Below are 27,924 nucleotides of genomic sequence, written 5' to 3' on the forward strand. Positions count from 1 at the left end.
TTTTTTTTTGCACGAGACCCTTAAGTAAAAAAGGTATATAAACTCAGAGTTGAGTCATTTATAGCATCAGTCTTTCAGTGAATACTTGCAGAGAATAGATAGGAAGGACACAAGTAATGATGAATCCTAACGATGTTTCAGAGCAGAATCTTCCAGAACTGATCAGCAGGGAAGATTTTGAATGGATAGTGAATGAGATTAAAGATCCCATTGGATTAGATTTGGACATGTATCACATTCCAGAACCCATCACCAAGGAAGATATTTCAGCTGAGAATATTCCAGAACTAATGAGCAAGGAAGATTTGGAATGGATAGTGAATGATGTTAAAGATTCTATTGGATTGGATTTAGGGGTCTACCTCATTCCTGAACCCATGACTAAAGAAGAGATGAGGAAAAAAGGTATGTAAACACAAGAGTATATAGCATCTGTCTTGAGTTAGTATTTTTTTTTTGGCAGAGAATAGATATAGGACACATGCAATAATAAATCTTCATTATGTTTTCAGATGAGAATCTTCCAGAACTAATAAGCAAGGAAGATTTAGAATGGTTATTGAATGACGTTAAAGATTCTATTGGATTGGATTTAGGGGTCTACCTCATTCCTGAACCCATGACCAAAGAAGAGATGAGGAAAAAAGGTATGTAAACACAAGAGTTCATAGCATCTGTCTTGAGTTAGTATTTTTTTTGGCAGAGAATAGATATAGGACACATGCAATAATAAATCTTCATTATGTTTTCAGATGAGACTCTTCCAGAACTAATAAGCAAGGAAGATTTAGAATGGTTATTGAATGACGTTAAAGAAGATCCCATTGAATTGGATTTGGAAATGTATAACATTCCAGAACCCATGACCAAAACAGATATGAGGATCTTGAGGAGTCAAATGAATGACATTGCTAATTTACTGGAGGATTTTAAAACAAATAAGGACACCGCAATGTGTTTATTACAGGAAAGATTATCCAGATTAGAAGGACAAGTCACCAACCATGATAGAAAAGAACATGAGAGGCGGTTCTTACCAGAAAAGAAAAGACTCACCAGCCCTCAAAAATGAGTGTATAGAGGATCAACACTTAGTGAAAACTCAGGACAAAAAGACCCAGAAACAAAAAAAGACTGAGGAACAAAAAAAGACTCCTTTTGTGATGTTATATGATGTAGAAAAGACTCTTAACACAGTGAGTAACAAAAGAAAACTTCAGAATAGTGATATAAATGACAAACTGAAAGCGAAAATCCAAAGAAAAGATCTAAAGGATAAAGTGAAAATCCAGAAAAAAATGGACACTTTCTGGTGAATTAGTGTTGTGATTATTAGTGTTTTAATATTTTTTTATGAATCATCTATAAATTTTTGAAATCCTTCTCATGTTTTTTTTTTGGTTTTGTACACTCTAGTGTGTGTAAAAACCTTGGTTTTCAGAAAATAGAGAAACGGTTGTGAATGACATGACGTCATAATGCATAAGTCGGTGTGAATTTGAATCCCTGCCAAGATTATGTGTCTGTATGACTGGTGTTTTTTAAAGAATCTCATTATAGTAACAAATAGATAGCTGTGTCGAAAAAAACAACCTCTATATAAGGCTATCAAAGGATAAGGGTCTATCTATTTTTTTTTTTAGAATTTTAAAATCTATTTTTTAGACCCATCCCAAGTCTATTTTTAGACCCATCCCAGGTCTAGCTATTTTTAGACCCATCCCAGGTCTAGCTATTTTTAGACCCATTCCAGGTCTATTTTTAGACCCATCCCAGGTCTATTATTAGACCCATCCCCAGGTCTATTTTTAGAACTCTGGGGGGGGGGGGAGAGTGCACTCAGTTGACCCGCCCAACTAAACCCTTTATACTACTGTAATCAAACTTCATATGCTGATACATACTGATGTAAGCTTTTCAACTGCATCAACCTTTTTGGCCTTGACCTTTCCTTTGACCTTGACCTCACTTTTCTTAAATTAGTGTCTAGATCAGTCTTGAATACACAATTCAAGATAATCAAACTTCATATGCTGATACATACTGCTGAGAGCTATCAATTGCATCAACTTTTTTTTTTACCTTGACTTTACTTTTGACCTTGACCTTACTTTTTTAAATTAGTGTTTATCTACGTTTTAAATAAACCATTTATGATACTTTTATCAAACTTCATATATTAATAGTAAATACATACTGATGTAAGCTTTTTAACTGCATCAACATTTTAACCTCAAACTTTCCTTTGACCTTGACCTTTCTTTTCTTAAATAAGTGTTAAGCTCAGTTTTAAATAAATCATGCAAGATATTTTTATCAAGTCTAGTATGCTGATATGTATTTAAGTGAGAGCTATTCAACTGCATCAAAAACTTTTCACCTTTCACTTTCCTGTGACCTTGACCTCCCTTCTCTTTAATTTGTATTTTGCTTAGTTTTAAAGAAACAATTTAAGATATTTTTATGTAAGCATGCATTAATACATAATTTGGTAAGAATTTTTCATCTATATCCAATTTTTTTAAATTTTAGTTTCAATTCTAAAGAAACTGTTCAAGATATTCTCATCAAACTTCATGCACTCATACAAATTTTCAGGTTGCATTAGTAATATACATTCGGCGGGGCATTCATGTCCGATGGACATATTTCTAGTTTTCAAATCATGACCTCCGAGGGTAGGGTCAGGCAACAATAAGGGTTCAAAGTTTTATATAGGAATAAAAGGAATAAAAAACAAGAGCATGATTAATATGGAAACATTCTCAAGAAGTGTAGATTCAAGTGTGTACAAATAATGACCCCATGGGTTAGGGAGGGGCCATTTTTTTTCTGCCCCTATTTGCCATCCACATGGAAATGCAAATTTTGAAACCATTTTACACATCCACAGGACAAAACCAATCATCTTTCAAATGATCATGTTTTAAAGCTAATGCATAAAATATAAGGGTAGTTCTGGGAACCAGGGTGTTTAAACATGTTTAATATTTAAAAGAAAATTGACCCCAATTTGACTCACAGGGTGAAAATGAAAATTCCGAAACCTTTATGCACATCTACAGGACACCACCAGCCATCTCCCAAAAGATGATTAGGCTACTGTGTAAAATGTAGGAGGAGTTCTGGGAACCAGGGGCTTTTTGCATAAAAAACGTCATTGTTCGACCCCCCATTTAACCCCCAGGGTGAAAATGAAAATTCCGAAACCTTACTGCACATCTACATGACATCACTTACAATCTCCTGAAAGATGATTAGGCTACTGTGTAAAGTGGTAGAGGAGTTAAGGGAACCAGGGGCTTTTTGCATAAAAACTTTTTTTTACCCCCATTTGACCCCCAGGTTAAAAATGAAAATTCTGAAACCTTGCTGCACATCTACATGACACCACCAACCATCTCCAAAAAAGATGATTAGGCTACTGTGTTAAATGTAAGAAGAGTTCTGGGAACCAGGGGCTTTTTGCATAAAAAACGTCATTTTTTTTTACCCCATTTGACCCCCAGGGTGAGAATGAAAATTCCGAAACCCTACTGCACATCTACATGACACCACCAACCATCTCCCAAAGATGATTAGGCTAATGTGTAAAATGTGAGAGGATTTCAGGGAACCAGGGGCTTTTGGCATAAAAAACACGTCATTTTTCGACCCCCATTTGACCCCCAGGGTTAAAAAGAAAATTCCGAAACCTTACTGCACATCTACATGACACCATCAACCATCTCCCAAAAGATGATTAGGCTACTGTGTAAAATGTAAGAAGAGTTTGAGAAGGAAAAGTGTGACAGACGGACGGACATGAGTAATAAAAATAATATTCGAACTTTCTTTAGAAAGTGCGGGTAAAATCATTCTTCTTCACTTTTCGAGGTTAAAAGAATTTCTGATACAAAGAAATCGCTATCTTCATTAGGTTATTGTCTTAAGAATTTTTTGGTATCAAAAACTGATTGAAACACTGTATTGTGGAAAAGGATGAATAAGGAAATCATTTCTCCAATAATATTGGTGTCTTGGAAAGTAAAATCCATATTATGCTGCTTTTGCAAGAGTGCCAAATATTGTGTTTTATACATTTATCTATTTCAATTTTAATATGCTAATCTTAATATTATGACAATTTTTTCCATATATATCATACGTGTGGTGCAAGATTCATATTAATTCAAAATAGGATTCATGATGCCTCGGTCCTTACAACACTGTACAACTTCCAGTCAAAAGTTTGTATCAAAATAAATCTCCAACAGATTGTCACATATGTTTAAAAAGACGCAGCAGATATTATTTCAAGATTTCATATTTTGAATCTACTGACAACAGTGCGACGTCATCAATATACGCATCGTCGATTTTTGTAGAAATCAACAACGTAGTTTCACAGTTGTTATCTCAAAGTTTTGTTAAAAACGAAAATCGCATGAGATAAATAGAACATCTATAATTGTGTGATTTGATATTTGCCTTATCCTTTATCCAACAAGTTGAAATGGTGTATATTTGCTCGACAAGCCTCACGAATATACACCATTTCAACTTGTTGGATAAAGAGAATTTCAAACCACAAAATATATAGAGGATATTCAATGTTTTGTAGATGAATATGGAATTTATTTCACGAGTGGGACAGGATTTTTTTTATATTTTCACGAGTGCAAAGCACGAATGAAAATATCAAGAAATCCTGTCGCACGAGTGATATAAATTCCATATTCATCTACGAAATATTGAATTTTCTGTTTATTACATTTTCTTAGATTTTTCCCTTTGCCTCTGTCTTTTCGTAACACAGTGTCATAGGCTGTGACGTCATAGTTGAGCGGTTGAGACATCATAGCTAAGCGATTGTGAGATTGAAAAACGTTGTAAACATGGATTTTTAGGTCACCTGAGTCACTCAGGTGACCTATTGCTATCCGTTTTCGTCCGTCGGCGTGCGTCGTGCGTCGTGCGTTGTGCGTTAACATTTGAACATTTTCAGCTTCTTCTCTGAAACCGCTCAACCAATTTCAACCAAATTTGGCATATAACATCTATGGGTGAAGGGGGACAAAATTTGTGAATTTCATGGTCCCTGCCCCCCTGGGGCCTGAGGGGTGGGGCAAAAACCACTAAAATTAATGCAATCTTTAAAAATCTTCTTCTTTACTCCTGGACATCAAGCAGTCAAACTGTTAGCATGATTGTAATAAGCATTGAACCCTCTACCAAAATTGTGAAATTCATGGCCCCAGGGTAAGGGGTTCTGGGGCTAGGGTGGGGCTATATAGATCATATAGTAAAAGTGCATTATTTCTTCAAAAATCTTCTTCTCTGCTCCTGGGTATAAAATAAACTAACTAAGTACACAGTTATGATAATCAAGAATGCCCCTTCCAAAATTGTGAATTTCATGGCCCCTGGGTCAGGGGTTCTGGTGAAAGGGGGGGGGGCTCTATTGATTATATAGTGAAAATGCATTATTTCTTTGAAAATCTTCTTCTCTGCTTATGGGTATGAAATAAACTAACTAAGTACATAGTTATGATGAGCAAGAGTGCCTCTTCAGAAATTTTGAATTTCATTGCCCCTGGGTCAGGGGTTTTGGTGAAGGGGGGGGGGGGGGTTATTGATTATATAGTGAAAATGCATTATTTCTTTGAATATCTTCTTCTCTGCTTATGGGTATTAAAGAAATTAACTAAAAACATAGTTATGATGAGCAAGAGTGCCTCTTCAGAAATTGTGAATTTCATGGCCCCTGAATCAGGGGTTCTGCTGTTAGGGTGGGGCTCTATTGATTATATAGTGAAAATGCATCAATTCTTTGAAAATCTTCTCTGCTCCTGGGTATTATTTAAACAAAGGAATTGCATGGTTATGATAAGCAAAAATGCCTCTTCCAAAATTGTGAAATTCATGGCCCCAGGGTCAGGGGTTCTTGTGAAAGGGGGGGTGGTTCTACTGATTATATAGTGAAAATTCATAATTTCTTTCAAAATATTTTTTCTACTCCTGGTTATAAAGCAAAGAAACAAGTGTATAGTTATGATGAACAAGGATGCTTTTACAAAATTTTTAAAACTTGTGGTCCCAGGGGTTCTGCTGTTTTTCTGAGGGGGTGAGAGGGGGGGGGGCTCTATTGATAATATAGTGAAAATGTGTGAATTCTTTGAAAATCTTCAACTAATTGCATAGTTATGATGATGAGGGTACCTCTTCTAAATTTGTAAATTTCATGACCCTCGGTCATGGTTCTGGTGTTAGGGTAGGGCTGTGTTAAATAGTAAAAGTGCATTATTTCTTTGAAAATCTTCTCTGCTCCTGGGCATATTGGAGGCAAACAGAGTAAAAGTTTTAATAAGCAAGGGTATTTTTACCAGAATTTTAAACATCTGGACCATTTGGTCAAGTGTTCTGGTCCTGGCCAGGGCTCTATTAATTTGTATTCTACTGAGTGAAGTTATTCCCCTTTGCCATTCACCTTTGATAATTAATCAGTGTAGATAATGTATTTGAAAGGTTAATAGAATAAGAGAATTATGCAAGAACATTGATTGTATAATACAAAAAGTACTTTCCTAGTTTTAATGATCAGGTAGACCTGGAAGTAATAGATGAATAAAAGTGAAACAAAAATAACTTATCTTTTTTAATGTTCTTCAAAGGCCAAGTGAGGCCAGTTTGAGATATTTTGTTAAAAGTCTGTATGGTAATAGCGATAAATGGGGGACAGATAGATAAATCTTACTATTTTCCTTGCTTTTGGAAAAAAAAAAGCTTTATTTTTAGGTCACCTGAGTTTACTCAGGTGACCTATTGCTATCCATTTTTGTCCGTCGGTGTGCGTTAACATTTGAACATTTTCAGCTTCTTCTCTGAAACCGCTCAATCAATTTCAACCAATTTTGGCATATAGCATTAATGGGTGAAGGGGGACAACATTTGTGAATTTCATGGTTCCTGCCCCCCTGGGGCCTGAGGGGTGGGGCAAAAACCACTAAAATTAATGCAATCTTTAAAAATCTTCTTCTTTACTCCTGGACAACAAGCAGTCAAACTGTTAGCATGATTATAATAAGCATTGAGCCCTCTACCAAAATTGTGAAATTCATGGCCCCTGGGCTCAGAGTTCAGGCTCTAGGGTGGGGTCAAGGTCAGGTGTGTGAATGTTGAAAATGCATATCTTAGATTTTTTTCTTAACTCCCAAATTTCAAGGAGGTTAAATGTTTTACTATTATATTGAGCAACGAGTTCTCTACCAAAATTGTGAAATCTATGGCCCCTAGGTTCAGGGTTCAGGTCCCAAGGTGGGGCTACAAATGTAACTTTGTCATATATTGAAAATGTATAAATTAAAAAAAAATGTCTTATGTTTCTAAATTGTGATCTGAAAGCAGTTAAATGTTGGCATGAATATAATAGCCCTCAACACTGTGGAATGTATTACCCCTCAGTTTTGGGTCCAGGCCCCAGGGTGGGGCTAAGTTAAATTGCACAATTAGGCCTATATATATTCAATTTTGAAGAAGCATTTTCGTCATAATGTACAATTTAACTATATGTAACAAATGTTTATGTGATGTTTGATGTTTTTAAACAATATCTTAAATTCATTCGCGCAAGGAAGAAAACAGTTGTGATTTTTATAGCGACGGTTAATCAACCCGGTGTTTAGGCCTACCATTAGAACATCCACGCATGCGCAGAAACGATCGTCTGGAAGAAGATAGACTCGAGCGTCCTAAGTAGAATATTTACGTTTTTTTTCAGGTCTAAGGTTTTGCATTACGAACGGTGGGTTTGAGTGTTACGATTTTGTTACGTGCTTTTGCAAATACATCGCATTCTTTTTGGTAATCATTAGATCCCTTTCAGCTTTGTTGAAATAATGGCTTATGATGGACGAGCTACGAAGAAAAAGCATTTTATATGCAGTAATAAATTATCTGCACTGGGTGTTTAATATTGTTTTTGTTTTGCTTTCTTATTGTATATAGGGAATTTATGCTCAGAACTTTAAATGTCATGAAATAATCAGATCGAATTATCTCGGAAGCAGCGGGGTAGATCATTGAATTACGTCCGATTTGGTATGGTGGAAAATTTCTACATTTTAAAATTTGGGATTAAGATACTGTTTCAACTTTTTACATATTTTTGTATTCAATACAGATTGTTAAGGCTAATTCTTTGATTTATTTTGGCAATGGGAAGTTTTGCCCCCTATTGACAATTCGTACTGAGACTATATTCACCACATAAGACGTTTTGCGCCATATATAATGTATATGGTACATGTTAATATTTGTGTGTATACTTATAATTTACTTATTTAGTATATTAGATTTGATTAAACTACTCAAAAAAAGGTGTTAGTTTTTTCATCTTGTTCTTTTAGTTTGGGATACTTGTATTTATCAAATCATTTATTCATGCACTTAGCGACTAGCAAATACATGTATGTATATATGTTTATTCAGGAATCTTAATTTTATTTGAATACACCTAAATGATTCAGAGACTCTCAAAGCAATTAGGCAAATTACTGGTATGCCAATAATTATTCGTGAGTGCAGGGCTAGAAACTCTCCAAACAGACAACTCAGAATTAATTGTTAGTATCAAAAAATTAACTCGTAATTTCCAAAGAGTACTTGCAATTTTATAATATTTTTATCATTAAAACATAACATTACTTAATAATACTACTGTTTAATACATAATGACAATATGTACATATTTAACTTTACTGTTTATTAACAGAATGAATTTAAAAGGAAAATTCCAGAGGACATGAATTAAGATATTTTTATGTTAGACCCCTGATGTCATTGAAGGATTTCATGAAATTCATTGAAGATCAGTAGATAAACATGTAATTAGTATGGAGTCCTATGCCTGCACGTGTTCTTGCTCTTTATAGGCTATTCATTCAGTTAATTTCTCAATTATCAATGAAAGAAGATTTATAATGTAGGTTTATGTTATGTGTCCATAAAGTGAGGTTTCTAAATTGAAAACAAGTCGGGATATCATTGATGCCTATTGAAAATGGCTGCTATTAGGTTTAAACTTAAATGCATTTAGCATTTCATTGAACTTTTTCAAATGTATATATATATATATATATATATGCAGCATAAACATAAAATCATTCAAAAAGGGAAGATTGTCAGCATGTGTATGCACATGCATTGAACTCTTATTGGCATATCATTTTACAGTAATATTTACTTGAGTAAATGAGCTGTTTGGTAAACACTGTAATGACCACCATTACAATTAGTATTAGTTACTTTTGGAAGCAAAAGACTAAGATTTAGTTGCTGAATTTTTCTTTTTCAGGTGCAGGAAATTTAGATTGTTTTTTGCATGTTCATAATTATCAAACAAAACTTCTAACACATCATTAGAATAATAATACATGTATCAGTGTAGTCTTGCAGATATACAGTAAAACGCACTTATAACAAAGTGCCATGGATGGACGCTTTTGCTTCACTTTAAGCGTAATTCGTTATAGCCATTAATTATGCCCCTGCTTTATAATAGCAGGAGGCATATAGTGTTACCCTATTCTGTCATTCCGTCATCATTGACTCTCTGTTCATTATCTCTGCAACAGTTGCACACATTCAACTCAAATCTGACATACGGATACGTCATAGTAAAACCCAAGTCAAGTTCGAATTTGGTCATGCTCTGATGGTTTTTGACAGAGTTATCCCTCTTGAATTTAGAAAAAAATAAATTTTCAGTTTCCACTCTCTTACTTTTGTAGGGATGTATGCATAAGGTTGAAGTTGCATTTGAAGTTATTTAACCAGCAAATTCAGGTCAAGTTTGAATTTAGTCATGGTTCGTTGATTTTTGACAGAGTTATCCCTTTTGAACTTTAAAAAAAAGAAGAAATTTTCAGTTTCCGCTTTCAAACTTTTTTAGGGATGTATGTATAGAAACAATTTCACAAAACAGTTAAATTACCATCTTTGATTATAGGGCCATCCTAATAAGGTTAACATTGTATAGTTTTTAGACGGGGTCACGTGACCCCGTCTGTTAGTTTACTGTCAGTCAAGGCCTCAAAACGGAAACCGTGTGTAGAACACATTAATCAAATCTATGCTATATGAAAGAGTGCAGAAATTGTTTTGATCAAAATACAAACACTCTGTATCAAACTGAAGAGATTGATATGATGTTTTTCATACTCAAATTAATGAAGCATTTTGAAAATTTCAAACGTAAATAATTTAATTGTAAATAACACTAGTAAACAAACTACTCACCTGCGTAGTATTATGACTGAGTACGCATAATCGATTGTTTGGTTCCGGAAATATATTAATTCGGACCCGGTGAAATTCGAACAATTCAAAAAGGTTTCTTTACTTCGATATTTCTACTACAAAGTAAATGAAAATCGTTAAGATATATTTTCACATTTTTTTATGTGCTATTAAAAAAAATAAGTTGGTATCAAAACCCTATAAAAAATTTTCCCAATGCGTTAATAAAATTTGTGAAATCTAGCATGAAGTTTATTTTGACCCCATCTTTCAGTACTGTCTCAGTACTTTGATTATCTGAGTTATGCACCTTGAACTTATAGAAAAAAAATCTTTTGTGCAAACAAATTTAAAACTAAATGTGGCGTATGAAATTTTGGCTGTCTGCAGGGGTATTCAATGGCGTTATGACACAAATTTTTTAAATTGTTTAATTTTTTAAAAATATTTTACTATATATTTTAAAGTCATGGGAAATTAAAATCACTTCACTGTAAGCGCCAATTCATTATAAGTATGTTCTTGTAAGCGTGTTTTGCTGTATTCCAAGTGCTAAAGTTTTTTGGTGTTTCTGCAAATGCAGTTTAAGGACAACTCGCCTGAGTCAAAATTCAATATATTTATAACGTTTTAGATTCTTGCTGTGGCCTTCAACTCAACATTTAGATGTATGGACAATGTATTGTCAATTAACAATGGTTATTTCTATTCTTATGTCTACGCGATATATCCCGGTGAGCTTGAGATAAAAGATACCACAGAGTCTAACACATCTGTTTCATATTTGGTAATTTTATTAGAAAAAGATTGTAATGGTAATCTAACACCAAAGCTTTATGATAAAAGTGATGACTTTTATTAACTTTTCAATCGTCAACTTCCCTTACTTATGCAGCAATATACCCTTATCACCTGCATACGGGGTTTATATCTCTCAGTTGATTCAATACGCCAGAGCATTCTCTATGTATGAACAATTTCTAAAATGAGGGAAGTTATTGACAAACAAGTTGATGGAACAAGAATATCAGCAGTCTCATATAAAGTCATCATTTTGTAAGTTCTTTGGCGATACCATGACCTTGTCAGAGAATACAATTTTTCATTAAGTCAAATGCTGACTGACCTTTATCATACTAATTGTTAGGCCATTATTTACACACTGAATTGTTGACGGATTTTCCATTATTTCCTGATCATGACGAGGAGCACACGGCGGGTGTGACTGTTCGGCACGGGAAGCTCACTCCTCCATGGCACCTGATCCCACCTCTGATGTCTTAGAGGTCCGTGTTTGCTCTGCTCCTATTTTGTAATGTTTAATGGACATTTGAGCTCGAATACTGTTTGTTATGTCCACATATTTCATTCTTTGGTGTTAAAAATTTTGTGAATTTTCATGCAGCATTGTAGTTTAATTGAATAGTGGGTAGGAAGAACTGATAAAGAATATCAAAAGCTCAGCTAGCTTAAGTTGTTTTTTCATTTGTTCAAAAGACATGAATGCAGTTGTTCATAGATAATTAATATTTGTGTAGTTAACTTTAGTACAGCTTATGTGTTTTCCAGTAAGTTCGAGGTCACTAGAGAAACAAATAAAATTCTTGTGTGGTCTGTAACATTGTAAGGGACAATCATTGGAAGCTCATACTTTCTACAAAAAATCTTTATGACATGAGGGTATATCATGAAGTTTACCCAAGGTCATTCTAGCAAGTTCAAGGTCAGGTAGATAAAAATTAATTATTGTCTGGGCTATAACTTTGTAATGGAGAATCATTGGAAGTTCATACTTGGTATAGAGATTGTTTGTGAACAGAGGGTGTGTCTTGACTTTGATCTAAGGTCATTCTGATAAGTTCAAGGTCAATGCCAGAAAAAGTATAAAATTCTTTTCCAGGGTACAGCTTAGTTATGGAGTATCAGTGTAAGCTCATACTTCCTACCAAAATTCTTTATGACCTGAGGGTATGTCTTGATCCTGATCCAAGGTCATTGCAGCAAGTTCAAGGACACTGGTATTAAAAGTGTAAATCTATAATTTTCTAATGAAGAAACATGGCATGTCCATGTTTCATTAAAAAATTACTAATGACCAGAGAATGTGTCATTTAACCAAGGTCTTTTGGCAAGTTCAGTGTCACATTTACAAAATTTGAATGGCACATTAAAAGAAATGCAGAAGGGGGGGGGGGTATTTTATGAGATTGTTCCGAGTATTTTTTGTTACCAGTATTTCTATGAAGAAAGTTGAACCACTATAGCAATAAGGACTTTGACTTGGAAAAGAAAATCATTAACAACATTAGAATAGGTGCCATTACTTTGACTTATTACCCAATCATTCTTAAAAAGAAGAATTTTATAGATTCTTTCCTCTGTATTCCAGTGTAAAACTTTTTATTCCCTACTTGACACCCTATCACTAGAGATTATACAAACTTGAATATAAAAACAAGGGCAAGGCTTCATATTGGTTTGATTAATAGTGGTCATACTGTTCTTGAGAAAAGATTAACTAGTTTTTCGTATTAAAACTTCAGCTCTAAACTTATGTCTCACACTAGGCCAAGGGTTATATTAAGGACTCTCTATACCCGAGTGCAAAATGTTTTTTGGGACATTGAGAAAATTGTAATGTATAAAGGGGTAAATAATAAGCTTATCTATTTAATTTTCAGTATTATGGTGTGTGGCATTTACTCCCAGAAAAAAATGTTCAAAGACAAGAAATTTACAATAACAGAATTCACTACTGTTTTACTCCAGTGGAGAAAATATATGCAAATTAAATATTAAGTTAATTTATCTTGGCATTATAAAATGTTTTGAATGCTTGCATTAATTACAAATTGAGTAATACACTGTAGATTTCAATTTATTTGAATTTATATCAAATGGCAGATTACTCTAACTTGAGAAAAACACCACAGAATCTGAACTCTTTAGTGTGCAGTTTAGAGAGGGTTCTTCTGTTATTTTAGGGAAAGGTATTATTGAAAGAAGTAAGTACTAAATATTACTTAAAGAATACTGATTGAATTACATGTACTAGTAGTTGTATGTGTTTTGCAGAAACCTGGTGATGCCACGCAAGAAGAACTGGCGGGTTGGATTGGCCAAGAAGGGGAACCGGAGTCGTGCCAGCAGTGACAATAGACTCGTGGATACTAGCCACATAAAAAATAGTACAAAGGACCCAACGATTGACGAAACATTTGACAGACCTTTGAGACTCGTGGATACTAGCCACGTAAAAAATAGTACTAAGGACCGGGGGGATACTGCCTCCTTAAAAAGAGTACTAGATTTGCCTTCGGGCGCCAGTAACATTGCAAATTTGCCTTCGGGCACCAGAAACATCACAAATTTGCCTTCGGGCGCCAGTAACATTGCCAGTTTGCCTTCGGGCACTAGATTATTTGGAACAATTAATCAAGCAAATAATTTATTTCCAACTTTTTCTCGAGGAGTTCAGTGCACATGTAATGCTTTGATGTCTATCATTTTGCAAAATGCATCCACTACATCAGAACTTGATGAGGTGCTCTTTGCTGGGGATGATTTATTTAGACTCAGAATTGCAGAATTACAATCAAGTGTTCAATTTGTTTCAAAAATGCTACAATTCCAAGAACTTCCCAAGTCTGTTTATGTGCATGACAACCAGTATGAAATAAGCTATTTTGAACAGATCTATGGAACAGTGACTCATATAGATTGGGATCAGTCATGTCAAAATAATAATTTGAAGGAAGGTATTGAGCTGCTCTTTACAAGATACAATCAAGGATTAATTATAGTTGGAGGAATTTGTTCTGGAATATATGTGGATGACAAGAGGTGTCCTGTATTTTTTGATTCACATTCCCATGGAAAAGATGGTCTTTCATGTGCAGATGGCAAGGCTGTAAAAATCACTTTTGGGGATATTGATCAACTTGTGGACTACATGTTTGCATTTGATCAAAGTTGTAATATATCATTGATAAGCCAGTTTGAGATTCAACCAGTGTCTGTAAAACGAAAAACAAATGTGTCCATTTGTGAGAGACTTTCCTTAATTGACAAGTACTTTGAGTTCCAAAATAACATGTCTAGATTATGTACTATTTCTGAATCATCACACGGAAATCGAAATGAATATATGAGAAACTACATGCAAAAAAGGAGGGAAAACTCACTTCCAGAAAAAGTGTCAGAGAAAATCCTGAAACAAAGCTCAAGGAAAGAGAACGTACATTAAAAAGCATGAACAAGGCAAGAAAAAATAAAGAGTTTAAAGAGAAAGAACTTGCTTCCAAAAAAAGTGTCAGAGAAAATCCTGAAACAAAGCTCAAGGAAAGAGAACGTACATTAAAAAGTATGAACAAGGCAAGACAAAGTAAAGAATTTAAAGAGAAAGAACTTGCTTCCAAAAAAAGTGTCAGAGAAAATCCTGAAACAAAGCTCAAGGAAAGAGAACGTACATTAAAAAGTATGAACAAGGCAAGACAAAGTGAAGAATTTAAAGAGAAAGAACTTACTTCCAAAAAAAGTGTCAGAGAAAATCCTGAAACAAAGCTCAAGGAAAGAGAACGTACATTAAAAAGTATGAACAAGGCAAGGCTAAATACAGGATTTTGTTTAAAAGAAAGAGAAGCAAAGAAAATGAAAAGAGACAATGTGCAGCAGCTGGAGAAAGAACGGCTTTGTAAACAACAAAGTAGAAGAAATTATAGAGAAAAAGAAAGAGAGAGTGAAAGAGTTTCTAAAGCTAAAAGGAGGCTTGATGCAGAATTTACAGACCATGAAAACAAATTATTAAAGAAAAGGTGTCATGGTAATTCGTTGGAAGATTGTATAGAGAAATTTCATGAAGAAGTGAAAATTGGTCCAATTTATGTGTGTACATGTTGTCATCAAACTTGGTTTTGGAAAAGTGTTGTGAAGCTAGATACAACTAATCTTAGTGCTAGTAGTAAAAGTATTTGTACTGGATTAAGATCTGTGGATGGTATAGAATGGTTATGTATAACCTGCTGTTCAGCTCTGAAGGATGAGAAAATTCCAAAACTTTCTGTTAGAAATGGAATGAAATGGCCTGACCAACCAGATGCTTTGAAATTACACCCACTGGAAGAGAGGTTGATATCTCAACGCATACCATTCATGCAAATAAGAGAATTACCTAGAGGAGGTCAAATGTCTGTCAAAGGAAATGTTGTAAATGTCCCAGTTGATATTCAGCCAACTGTAAATGCCCTTCCACGACAAATAGATGAGCATGTGACTATAGCTGTAAAATTAAAGAAAAGATTATCTCACAAATCGGCATGCTTCACAGAAAATGTTCGTCCAAATATGGTGATGAGTGCTTTACAGTGGCTTATGAAAAATAGTGAGTTGTATAAAGATTCTGGTTTAGTGATAGACCATTCTTGGAGAGATGAAATTGAAAAAAGTAAAGAAGAAACAGTACAAGAACTGATAGGTAGTTCAAATGAAAGCGATGATCGTGAATCTGAAGGAAATGATGATGATTTTTGTGAAGTTTCTTCAAATGATTGTATTCAAGGCAATTCTGATACACTTGTTGATGAAGCAGATATTGATACAAATAAACTCTATGTGTTTGCCCCAGGAGAAAACCAAAAACCAATAAGTTTATTTACAGATAAAGATGCAGAATATCTCTGTTTTCCAACAATATTTTGTGGTCACCGCAGAATTGAAAGTGAGGAAAGAGAAGTTCCAGTACACTACAGTGATATCGCAAAATGGGAGTTGCGCAGTGTTGATAGACGAGCAGCACAATCTGTACCTAACATCTTTTTTAAATTGAAGAAAATTCAAATTAAACAGGTTAGTGATAAAGTTAACTTGGCACTTAGAAGATGTAAATCAAAGGGCAAGAAAATCACTGCAGAACAAGTTTTAAATCCAGCAAATGCAGAAAAAATTGTAAGATTAAATGAAGGGTATTATATATTCAGAACACTTCGAAATTCTCCTGCATATCTTTCATCTAAAAAGAAGGATGTATTTGCCATGATAAGACAGTTAGGTCTCCCAACCTGGTTTATTTCTCTGTCATCAGCCGATACCAGATGGCAAGATCTGCTTAAAACATTGGCAACACTAGATGGAAAAACCCTGTCACAAGAAGAACTAGAGGCCTTGAATTGGAATGAAAAATCAAAACTAGTTAAACAAGATCCAGTAACATGTGCAAGATTCTTTGACAACAGAGTTCAACTCTTCATCAATACTGTTCTTAAAAGTCCTCACAATCCTTTAGGTGTTGTCACTGATGTGTTTCGAAGAGTAGAATTCCAAAACAGAGGTTCACCACATATTCATATGCTGGTATGGACAAGTGATGCTCCAAAGCACAAAGAAAATAGTAATGAGGAAATTGAAGCTTATGTAGATAAGTATGTCACATGTAGTTTGCAGGAAAATAATCCTCAAATGGAGCAGCTTGTAGAGCTTCAAGTACATAAACACTCAAAGACTTGCAAAAAAGGCGGTAGATCTGTATGCAGATTTGGATTTCCATTGCCACCTTTGCCCAAAACCATGCTTCTTGAACCATTGGATGTTGATGTTGAGCATTATAGAAAGATATATTCTGATATTCAGAAGAAAATGAATGATTACAAAGATGGTTGCAGTTTAGACTATGAGTCCTTCTTAGAGACTATTGTAGAAATGTGTGAGGATGAGTATATAAAATGTATTCGAGCTTCCTTGAAAGGTCCCAAAATATTTCTGAAGAGAAGTCCATCTGAGATGAGAGTGAATTACTATAATTCATCAGTGTTAAAGGCCTGGAATGCTAACTTAGATATTCAGTTTGTACTTGATCCTTATGCATGTGCCACATACATTGTTGCTTATATCAGCAAATCTCAGAGAGGAATCAGTGCAATGCTTGATAAGGCATCTCAAGAAGCTGCAGAGGGAAATATGGATCTTAAGCGTCAAGTTCGACATATTGGAAACAAGTTCTTAAACTTTGTTGAGGTCAGTGCACAAGAGGCAAGTTACTTGATCCTTCAGATGCCACTTACACAAGCTACTAGAGAGGTTGTTTTTATAAATACTTCACCACCTGAAGACAGAGTTTTCTTACTCAAACATCAAGATGAATTGAATGAGTTACCCAAGGATTCAACTGATATTAAGGCAGACAGTATGATACAAAGATATGCAAGAAGACCAAAACAGCTAGAAAATTGGTGTTTAGCTGATGTTGTTTCCGAATTGGAAGTAACTTTCCCCAAAGAAATCAGAAAAGATTTACAAGAGGAAGTGAATGATGATAACCCAGAAGATATTTCTGAAGAAACTTTTTTTACTGATCAGGATGTTTTAGTTCATTTGAAAAATGGGATTAAGATCAGAAGACGAAAAAACAAACGAGTTATTAGATATGTAGGGTACAGCCAAAAAACAAATTCTGAACAGTATTACAGAGAAAGAATTCTTCTCTTTCTGCCTTGGAGAAATGAGAATGCTGACCTACTTGGTAGTCATCAAACTTATGAACAGCACTACAGGCAAAAAGCATGTATAATACAAGTTAAGCAAAAGCAGTATGAGCATTTTGTGGATGAATTAGAACAAGCTCGACTTCAAGCTGAAGAAGATCTTGATAATATGGAGACAGTAGCACCAAATACAGAACATGCTGAGGCAGAGGATGCAGAGATAAGTTCTGAACCATCTGAGGAATTTGTTCATTATGATCCTGATACAGTTCAACACAGAGATTTTGATATTGGTCCAGAACTTGGCTTGTCTTCAAAAGTATCTGAAACAGAAATGAGTGCTGTCCGCATTCCTGATGAGCAGTATTATAAACTTTTGCAATCCCTGAATACTAAGCAGAGAGAATTTTACAATCATGTAACAAACTGGATTCAAATCAGAGATGAACCATTATATGCTTTTCTAACTGGTGGAGCAGGTGCAGGAAAATCAGTGGTTATTGATGCAATTTTTCAAACATTACACAGAAAACTGTACTCAAAAGAAGGTGAAAACCCAGATGATATTAGAATATTACTTTGTGCTCACACTGGAAAAGCTGCATATAACATCAAAGGGACTACTATTGCATCAGCATTTCACAGGAAAATGTATCAAACCCAGCAACACATGAGTGAAGATGAATTGAACTCATTTAGGACAAAGTACCGTAATTTGTCAGTTGTGATAATTGATGAAATTTCAATGGTAGGAAATAATATGCTGACATTTATAAATGACAGACTTCAGCAACTTACTGGTAGAAAACAAGATTTTGGTGGTATTAGCATCATAGCTGTTGGTGATTTGTATCAGTTACCACCTGTTGGAGACAAATGGATTTTCAAAGACCTTTCTAATCCTGGTCAGAGTTTAGCAAAAAATTTATGGCATGAACATTTTCATATGCATGAACTAACTGAAATTATGAGACAAAAGGATGACCTCAGATTTGCAGAAATGTTGAATAGACTCCGTGAAAACAAGATGACAGATGAAGATAAAGAACTCATTTATCAACACATCATCAGGCAAGACATGCAAGTCTATCCTAAGGAGGCACCTCATCTGTTTATTGAGAACAAGTTTGTTGATTGTTTTAATAACAATCTAATAGAAAACCTTTCAACAAATAAAGTAAATGTAAGAGCAGACACAGACGTTTTATCACAGACAAAACTCTCTGCATCAGTGAAATTAAAACTAGTTCAAAACTTGCCTGAAAACCCAGCATCTACTGGACAATTAAGAACTAACTTGGTTATTGCTGTAGATATGCTCTATGACATATCCGTAAATCTTGATGTTACAGATGGATTGACAAATGGTGCTTCATGTGTTGTGAAATACATTGAATATCAACAATCGCTATTAAGACCAGCTATAGTATGGGTTCTGTTTGCTGACTCGAACATTGGTATTTCAAGAAGACATCAATACAGCCATTTGTTTAGCACAAATGTTAATACTACATGGACTCCCATATTTGAAGCAAAAAGAACATTTGTGTATAACAGGAAGACCTATGAGAGAATTCAGTTTCCACTCCAACCAGCTGCTGGAAAGACAATCCATAAAGCACAAGGAGCAACTCTTTCAAGTGCAGTCATCAGCTTAGCACAGACAAAGCAGCGCAAAATTCCTCATATACATTATGTTGCACTCTCTAGAGTAAGGTCACTTGATGGACTATTCATTCTGGATTTCAATGAAAAAAGTCTTTCTAAAGATGAAAATGTTGATAAAGAGATGGAAAGATTGAGAGAAAATAGATTGCAGCTCTCATACACACCACTTTACTCTGTATGTAAAGATATTAAATTTTTGTTCAACAATGCAAGATCTCTACACAAACACTACCTTGATATGAAATCAGAACCAAGTGTTTTAGCTGCAGATGTTATTGGTATAGCTGAATCTTGGCTTTGTGAATTAGATTCTGATAAATACTTTACTTTGGAGGGTTTTACAATGTTCAGAAATGATGCAAATTCTTCCCAGACCAGATCACATCATGGCATTGTCATATATCTGAGGAATCAATTACAGTGTGTGACATACAACTCTTTTACTACCAAATCCGTTGAATTTTCCATAATTTCCATTATGGCGTCCAATACTCCAATACAGTGTGTAGTTTTATATAAGCAACCTTCTTGTACTCTTCAACTTTTTTACGATACGTTGAAGAACAGATTGCTTCCATTTGTTGACAAAGATAAAAAAAATTGTGATTATGGGAGATTGTAATTTGGATTTGAATACTGGTCAGTATCAGCATTTCCTAAACTTTATGAGAGAAAACTTTGGTTGTGAGCAAGTTATAAACAAGATAACCACAAAAAACAAGACACGGTTAGACCTAATATTTACCAACTTTACTGATATACAAACAGATGTTCTCCAGGCTTATTGGTCTGACCATAATATAATTTATTGTGCTGCAAATATTACTTAAGCTAGCTAATGATAGAAGTGTATAATAATTGTCTTGTCCAGTATTATATAAAAACCCTCTAGAGCACAACACAGGCAGTATGTAAATATTTAGTTTCCAGTGGAAGCTAAATATTTACAAAGTGCCAAGAGTGGTTAGGCAAAAACAAGGGTTGCCACTCATCATCTACCTTATTTGTCCCAATAACTCCCCTGTATGTTTAAGTACATGTACATGTATATGATTTTAAAATTCACATAAATTTCCTTATTGGGAAGTTATTGGGACAAAATTGTGTTTTAAAATTATAATGCCCATGAGATGAAATTATTTAGTTCATGTATGTTAAGTTTGCAACCTTTCAACAAACGGCAAAAAACGTACGTGCTGCCTGTCTTTTATATAGTATATTGTTTAATCACGATTCAAGCTCCATTACAACATTGTTTTCTTATAACAGAATATGTAAATTTTTGTGTAATTACACAATATGTAAATTTCTTTGCAAATTTTTGTAATTATTGAATTAAACATTTAAGCCATGTATAAATGGAATGTTATAATGTTCTTTTTTAAAATTGGAATATTATGTTAGTATTTAAAAAGAATCAAGTACTGGTGTATATCTGCAAGATTTGATTGGATCAAATATTAAAAGATATTTTTTATAACATACTTTTTTTTGTGATGTGCCTACATGACTTGATCTGTTAAGTGTGGATGAAATATACACTCAAGTAGCATTTTAATACTTCTATTCCAATGATGAGTTAAATTTACTTTTTTTTTTTCCATTTCATGTTTTTGTGTTTGTAAAGTACTATCTGTTTTGGTAATCCATGTACATGTATTATACAATTATAAAATTAATATTTCATCTCATGGGCATTTAAATTAACATTGATTTCTTTAGTAGATTAATTTATGCTGATACATATATATTGAATTTAAGAATTAGAATGAAAGAATTTTTGTGTTAATTTATTATATACACATAATTAATGTAGTTATCATACAACCAAGTGTCACAATGGTGTATCAGATCTGCCAAGACATTGTATACAGAACAGTTATCCCTGTTATGTCAAAGACTAACTCCAAACTGTGTTAATGTGATACTGTTTTATCAACATTTGGTTTATAAAAAATACTGGCTCCTGTATTACATGTGAAACTGTTTCAAATCAACATTCCATTTCTGAAAAGACTAGTTATCTCCCGTGTTACATGTGAAACTGTTGAATCAAAATTCTATTTCTGAAAAGACTCTCTCCCGGCCGTGTTACATGTGAAACTGTTAAATCAACATTCCATTCCGGAAAAGACTGGTTCCCATGTTACATGCGAAACTGTTAAATCAAAATTCCAAATCTGAAAAGACTGGCTCCCATTGAATATGTGAAACTGTTAAATCAACACTCCATTTCTGAAAAGACTTATGATCTACAGTGTTACGTGTGAAACTGTTAAATAACATTTCATTTCTGAAAAGACTTTCTGCCATGTTACATGTGAAAATGTTATCTGCATGCATTCTGTTGTACATATATTAATCATATAGATTTAGAATTCATTTCTTATTTATTTATTTTTCATTATGTTTTTGGTGATACTGATATGTTGTTGAGTTACGTACACTAAGACAATTTAGAATTTTCTAACTATGACATTTGTATATATAAGTACTACCATCAAGCATCTATGCTCAAATCTTGTGGATGAAACTATCTACTTTAGGCGTACAGTGTACTGTTGATCAAGAGTTTAAGTCCTAGACCAGCTCTTGTAACTAATTAAATTATGTGTATATAGAAAATTTTATCACCAAATCATTACCAAATTTATCATTTTCAAGTTCTATTAAACCTTTTTAAATGTACATTTATATCCTTTTCCAATGTATATTTGATTATAAAGAGGCAGGTAGATCTATGTTAATTAATTGTACTTATTTTTGTTTAATTTTCATCTGCGGAAGGCATATATTGGAATAGATACAATATTATATTTGATTTTGTAAAATAGGACATTTAAAGGACGTAGGATGTGGATACTTAAAAATATATATATATATATATATATACAAATTTATGAAAAGTTTGTATAGACTTGTTTAAAACACATATTTATTATGAAGTTTTCCTATCAATCCATCCTTTCTCTTTTTGCATTATCCCCAAATCTATACTTTTAATAGCTGAATATATGTATATTGAAATTCAGTGCAAAAAAAATATGAACAAAATATCCCCCTAAGAAATTTAAGTTTACCCTCACTTACCATTTAATGAATAATTGGAATCTAGAACCAACACAATTCAAGAAACTATGATAAAACCCCATATCTCTGGATTTCAGGCATCCTATGACCTTAAGATTTATTTCTTAAATCTAAAATTTGTATTATTTAATAAAAGTGTTGATAAATGATTTCAGGCCCTTGTAAACAACTTTAATCTTTCTTTTAGCTTTTGTTATGTGAAGAAGTTCGTTCACAACAACGACTGAATATAGGAAAATTTTCCATTTCTTTGAAATATTTCAATTAGCTATAAATCGGTATTCATTATGCAAATATTTGAATTAAATTGTAATCACATATACTATGAATTTAAAAGTATATTTAATTAATATAAATTCACTGCTTTATGAAATCTTTTCTTACTTTTTTTTTTTTTTTAAATTTTAATTTTTTTTCCCTTCCATTGTTTTAAACTACAATTAAAGCAAATGATTTAAACCATGTACTAAATATATTTTTGTTCTTGCCATGTTGCATTTATCTGTTCAATACATTTTTGATCATATTGTGAAAAGTTTAGGATAACTTTATGGTTCAATTTTAACAACATCTGCAAATATTAAAATGTATGTATACAATTTATGCTAGGTGGACAATTCAGGTACAGACTCAAAACTTTCTATAATATTGCTAACTCTAATTAAAAAAAAATGTTTCATTGCTACCATGATTTCACAATATCTATTTTATGTTGTAATTGTATGAAATCACCAAATATGAAGCATTCACTTTTTAAAGGTAAGTAGCATAGAAAGAGGGGGTCAATGGCCAGCCCGTAAAGGGAGGTAAACCTTGCTTCTTTCAGATGATATAGAAATAAAGTGAAGATTGCTTCCTACGTAGTATGATTGGTGGTAAAATTTCAGACAGTAGACCAATAAAGCACTTTCATATTGTTTGAAAATTGAACAAAGTTAAATATCAATGAATTGTTCACCAGGCTTTATAAATAAATGCAATACTATAGTCAATAACTACGACTTAATTATTTAAATTTTTTTATTAAAATCATTATTATGAACATATTAAAGTCAATAATTGATCCATTGTAATATTTACATGTACATGTATATACATGTAGTAACATGCTTTTGAGTGTGTATATACATTAGTGTGTGCATAATGGAAGTTAAGCAAGCAGTAAATTTTATCTGGATCAATGTACTCTTTTATAAGGGAATGGTCCTCTTTGCAGTATGCGACTTTGGTTTTCTCCCCTTGATTTGCTTTTTTATGTTGAGTATTGTGTCATATTTTTATTTAAGTTATTGCACAATTTTAGATATTAAGATGTTTAATCATGACTCTTTCCAAACCTGATGTTATGAAAAAGAATTCCATTGATTACATGTAAATCATTATCCTGAGAGAATATAAAACACAATAAATCTGATACGGCTTTTTGTGTATGTCTCAATTTTTATTACAGTATGTTTAAAGGACTGTAAGAAAGAAGAGGATTAATTTGCAGCATATCACTGCTCACACATCAGAGTTTATTTTCAAAAGGATGCATACCTTGTGTAAAATCACATGTATGAGCTAAACAAAACCATGAACTGCACAATTTATCGCTCTAAAAAATTATGAAATTTCTATTGGGGCACTTAAAGGTTTACAACTGTAACAAAAGTTGTTTAGTACTCTTAACTTACACAAAGTCACTTTTACTTAGGGTCCCGCATCTTCTTCCTGCAAATGCATTATACATTGCATAGCAAAGAGCACATCGAATGTGAGAGTATAATGATTATGTGACTAAATGTCACATGATTTATATCTTCAATAATATTCTGTGAAAAAATCTGAAATACATTCACTGATGACATGATAATGGTACAGAATTCTTACATGAAAGTTAAGCAAGTCACCCATGTATTTCATGATTTCTGAGATACAAGTGTATATTTCTTTCTTAAAATATTTTGGCTTTACTTAGTTGAAAGTTGTTCCATGATACTCAGGTGACCTTCAAGGCCCATGGGCCTCTTGTTAATGACATATTTGAAAACTGTTTGGCTGTATAACTATAAGTCTCTGTCAGAATGGCTCATTAACTCTATCTTATAACAGACCAGGGATTTTTTTTTTTAAAATACTCTTTGTGAAGGTAAGGAAAATCGTAAGTTTTGCCGCACTTCTGATATTCTCACACTGTGAGAATACCATTTTGATATCCTATAACACTGTCAGAATATCAGTTTTATTCAGTAAATAAATTGCAGTATTTCACTGTTGAAAATGTAATAAAAATATCTTCTCTCTCTCTCTCTCTCTCTCTCTCTATATATATATATATATGTACAATGTCGAGGGGTCATCAGAAAGTTCGCGAAATTTTGAATTTCTTCCTTAAACTATAAAATAAAATGAGGTTTCAGTGTCATTTTTTAAAGTAGTCCTCTACTATTGTAATGCACATCTGACATTGTTCTGCCCATGCAAGAAATCATGTGATCCAGGCGGATCCAGGCATGCTCCGTAAAGTTCTGTTCACAGAAGCTAAAAATTTTTCCGAGTCATATTTCTTACCATGCAATAAAATTAATAATAATATTTTTTTTTATAACAAGAACAGTCAATCTGTCAGAAATGGTCAAATCTCGGCAATAGGATGGATGGATAAGGATATCCCTTCCCAGAATTAGCATGGTGACCATCACAACCAGAGTCCTCTGTCTCGGGAGCGTCGTTTATCCAATGTTCATAAAGTATATATGGGCGACTTCTTTTTGTCACCTGATTTTAAAATGGATTTTTGTCTTCGCAACTCCCCCAGAACGGCTAAAGATATGAACTGGGGACATATCAAAGATGATAGAGCATGGGTTGTAGCTCTACAACATTTTTTTTTTTTGGCGTCGTCATTTCTTCCGGTCGCCACCGGAAGCGAATTTCAAAAGTCAGTTTTTCCAACTTGTTTGTTTTTCCAGTTTTTTTAAATGATATTAGTAGGGATTATAGAGACTTTCATTTGAAAACTTAATATATAATTTGTTTTAGAATTATTCTATCCATATTCCAGTTATTATCCCCCCTTCGAGAAAAATGTGTAGGCGGTTTCTCAAACAGTATTGATTGGATTTCAGTGAAACTTTCAGAGGTAATGAGCAATGACATGAACTTTGTTCATCACAAAGAAAATTAGGAAAATTCCCTTCCGGTTCCAAGTTATGGCCAATTTTCTGATTTTAAAAATAGATTTTTGTTTTCGCAACTCCTCCAAAATGGCTAAAAATATAAACTGAAGACATGTCAAAGATGACAAAGCATGATTTGTAGATGTTCAAAGTCATTTTTTTTGGCGTCGCCATTACTTCTGGTCCTCACTGGAAGCAAATTTTAAAAGTCAAATTTTTCAACCTTTTTGTTTTTCCAATTTCTTTTTATGATATTAGTAGATATAACAGAAACTTTCATATGAGAATTAAATAAATAATTTGGTTTAAAATTAATTTATCTCGTAATTTTTCTTTTTATTCCCACATATTTGTGCAGACGATATCTCGAAAAGTGGATTTCAGTGAAATTTTCACAGATAATGGACAATGACATGAACTTTGTTCATAACATAGGAAATTTGGAAAGTTTTACTTCTGGTTCCATGTTATGGACAATTTCCTGATTTTAAAATGGATTTTTGTCTTCCGAACTCCTCCAGAACGGCTAAAGATATGAATGTAAGACATGCCAGAGATCTTAGAGGATGACTTGTAAGTTAATTTTTCTTGTGTCATTGATGCTTCCGGTCACCATTTGAAGCGAATTTCAAGAATTCATTTTTCCCCAACCTTTTTGCTTTTCAATATTTTTTAAAATTAGTCACTTTTCCTTTCAAAGCTTGTGTCCCCAATAGCATAGTGATTAACGTCGTGCCTCTCACGCGGGTGAGTCGGGTTTAATCTCAAGAGTGTTTGCAATTTTTTAATCACTTTTCTTTAGCTTAAATTTACGATTTTATCTTTAAAGTGTTTTCTGGTATTTATTGCTGTTCGAATTTTGGATATTTTCACACTTTTTAAATTTTATTATATTTTTTATATGAAGGAGTTAAAAGGATTGCACAAATGTAACACATGACGTTTTATGAGTGAGGAATAGATTCTCCTATGATGTCTGATGACGGAGAAAAGACGGAAGACCTTCTTGTTGCCATGTCAACGAGTTTCTAGTAACTTCTAGTGATTCTACTGTTTCTTCTTATTTATTTTTTACTTTCTAATTTTGTGCACGCGATTTCTCGAACACTATTTCATGGATGTACATGAAATTTTCAGGAACTATGTGTTGTAACATGAATTTATAATATCCAAGAGAAAATTTGAAAATTCTCTTCCAGTGACAAGTTATAGACCATTTTCTGATTTCAAAATGACATTTCGTCCGCGGATAATCTCAAGAACGACAAGAGATATCTATGTCAAACTTTCAGGGATTATAGTTCGTGAGAGATACTAGCAGGGCCGCTACTTTTCGTTCGTCGTCGGCACTTCCGGTCGCTTAAAGTGATCAAAGAAATCGTAAAATTTCAGCTTTCCTTTTTTAAATCAAAACTTACATCACATTAGTGCATCTCTTTTGTAGTTATACCCGCACTTTCTAAAAAAAGTTCGGGTATATTGTTGTTACTCATGTCTGTCCGTCCGTCCGTCTGTCACACTTTTCTTTCACAAACTCCTCTTACATTTTACACAGTAGCTTAATCATCTTTTGGGAGATGGTTGGTGGTGTCATGTAGATGTGCAGTAAGGTTTCGGAATTTTCATTTTCACCCTAGGGGTCAAATGGGGGTCGAAAAATGACGTTTTTTATGCAAAAAGCCCCTGGTTCCAATAACTCCTCTTACATTTTACACAGTAGCTTAATCATCTTTTGAGAGATGGTTGGTGGTGTCATGTAGATGTGCAGTTAGGTTTCAGAATTTTCATTTTCACCCTGGGGGTCAAATGGGGGTCGAAAAATGACGTTTTTAATGCAAAAAGCCCCTGGTTCCCTGAACTCCTCTTACATTTTACACAGTAGCTTAATCATCTTTTAAGAGATGGTTAGTGGTGTCATGTAGATGTGCAGTAAGGTTGCGGAATTTTCATTTTCACCCTGGGGGTCAAATGGGGGTCGAAAAATGACGTTTTTTTTTTATGCAAAAAGCCCCTGGCTCCCAGAACTCTTCTTACATTTTACACAGTAGCCTAATCATCTTTTGAGAGATGGTTGGTGGTGTCGTGTAGATGTGCAGTAAGGTTGAGGAATTTTCATTTTCACCCTTGGGGTCAAATGGGGGTCGAAAAATGACGGTTTTTTTTTTTTATATAAAAAGACCCTGGTTCCCTGAACTCCTCCTACATTTTACACAAGAGGCCCATTGGCCACAACGCTCACCTGAGTCAATATG

General features: G+C 33.7%; 1 protein-coding gene across 1 annotated transcript in view; it reads left to right on the forward strand.

Moving 5' to 3' along the window:
• The first annotated feature begins 14,529 nt into the window (after positions 1–14,529).
• Positions 14,530–27,924, forward strand: part of LOC133186571 (uncharacterized) — a 42,027-nt gene continuing 28,632 nt past the window's right edge. The window contains exon 1 of the mRNA XM_061321803.1: positions 14,530–19,596. Coding sequence (XP_061177787.1) covers positions 14,530–19,596 — 5,067 coding nt within the window. The remainder of the gene's footprint in view (positions 19,597–27,924) is intronic.

Source organism: Saccostrea echinata, unplaced genomic scaffold (assembly GCF_033153115.1).
Source record: "Saccostrea echinata isolate AGI-Se365-2 ecotype Australia unplaced genomic scaffold, CSIRO_AGI_Sech_v1 ptg000014l, whole genome shotgun sequence".
Classification (NCBI taxonomy): Eukaryota; Metazoa; Mollusca; class Bivalvia; order Ostreida; family Ostreidae; genus Saccostrea; species Saccostrea echinata.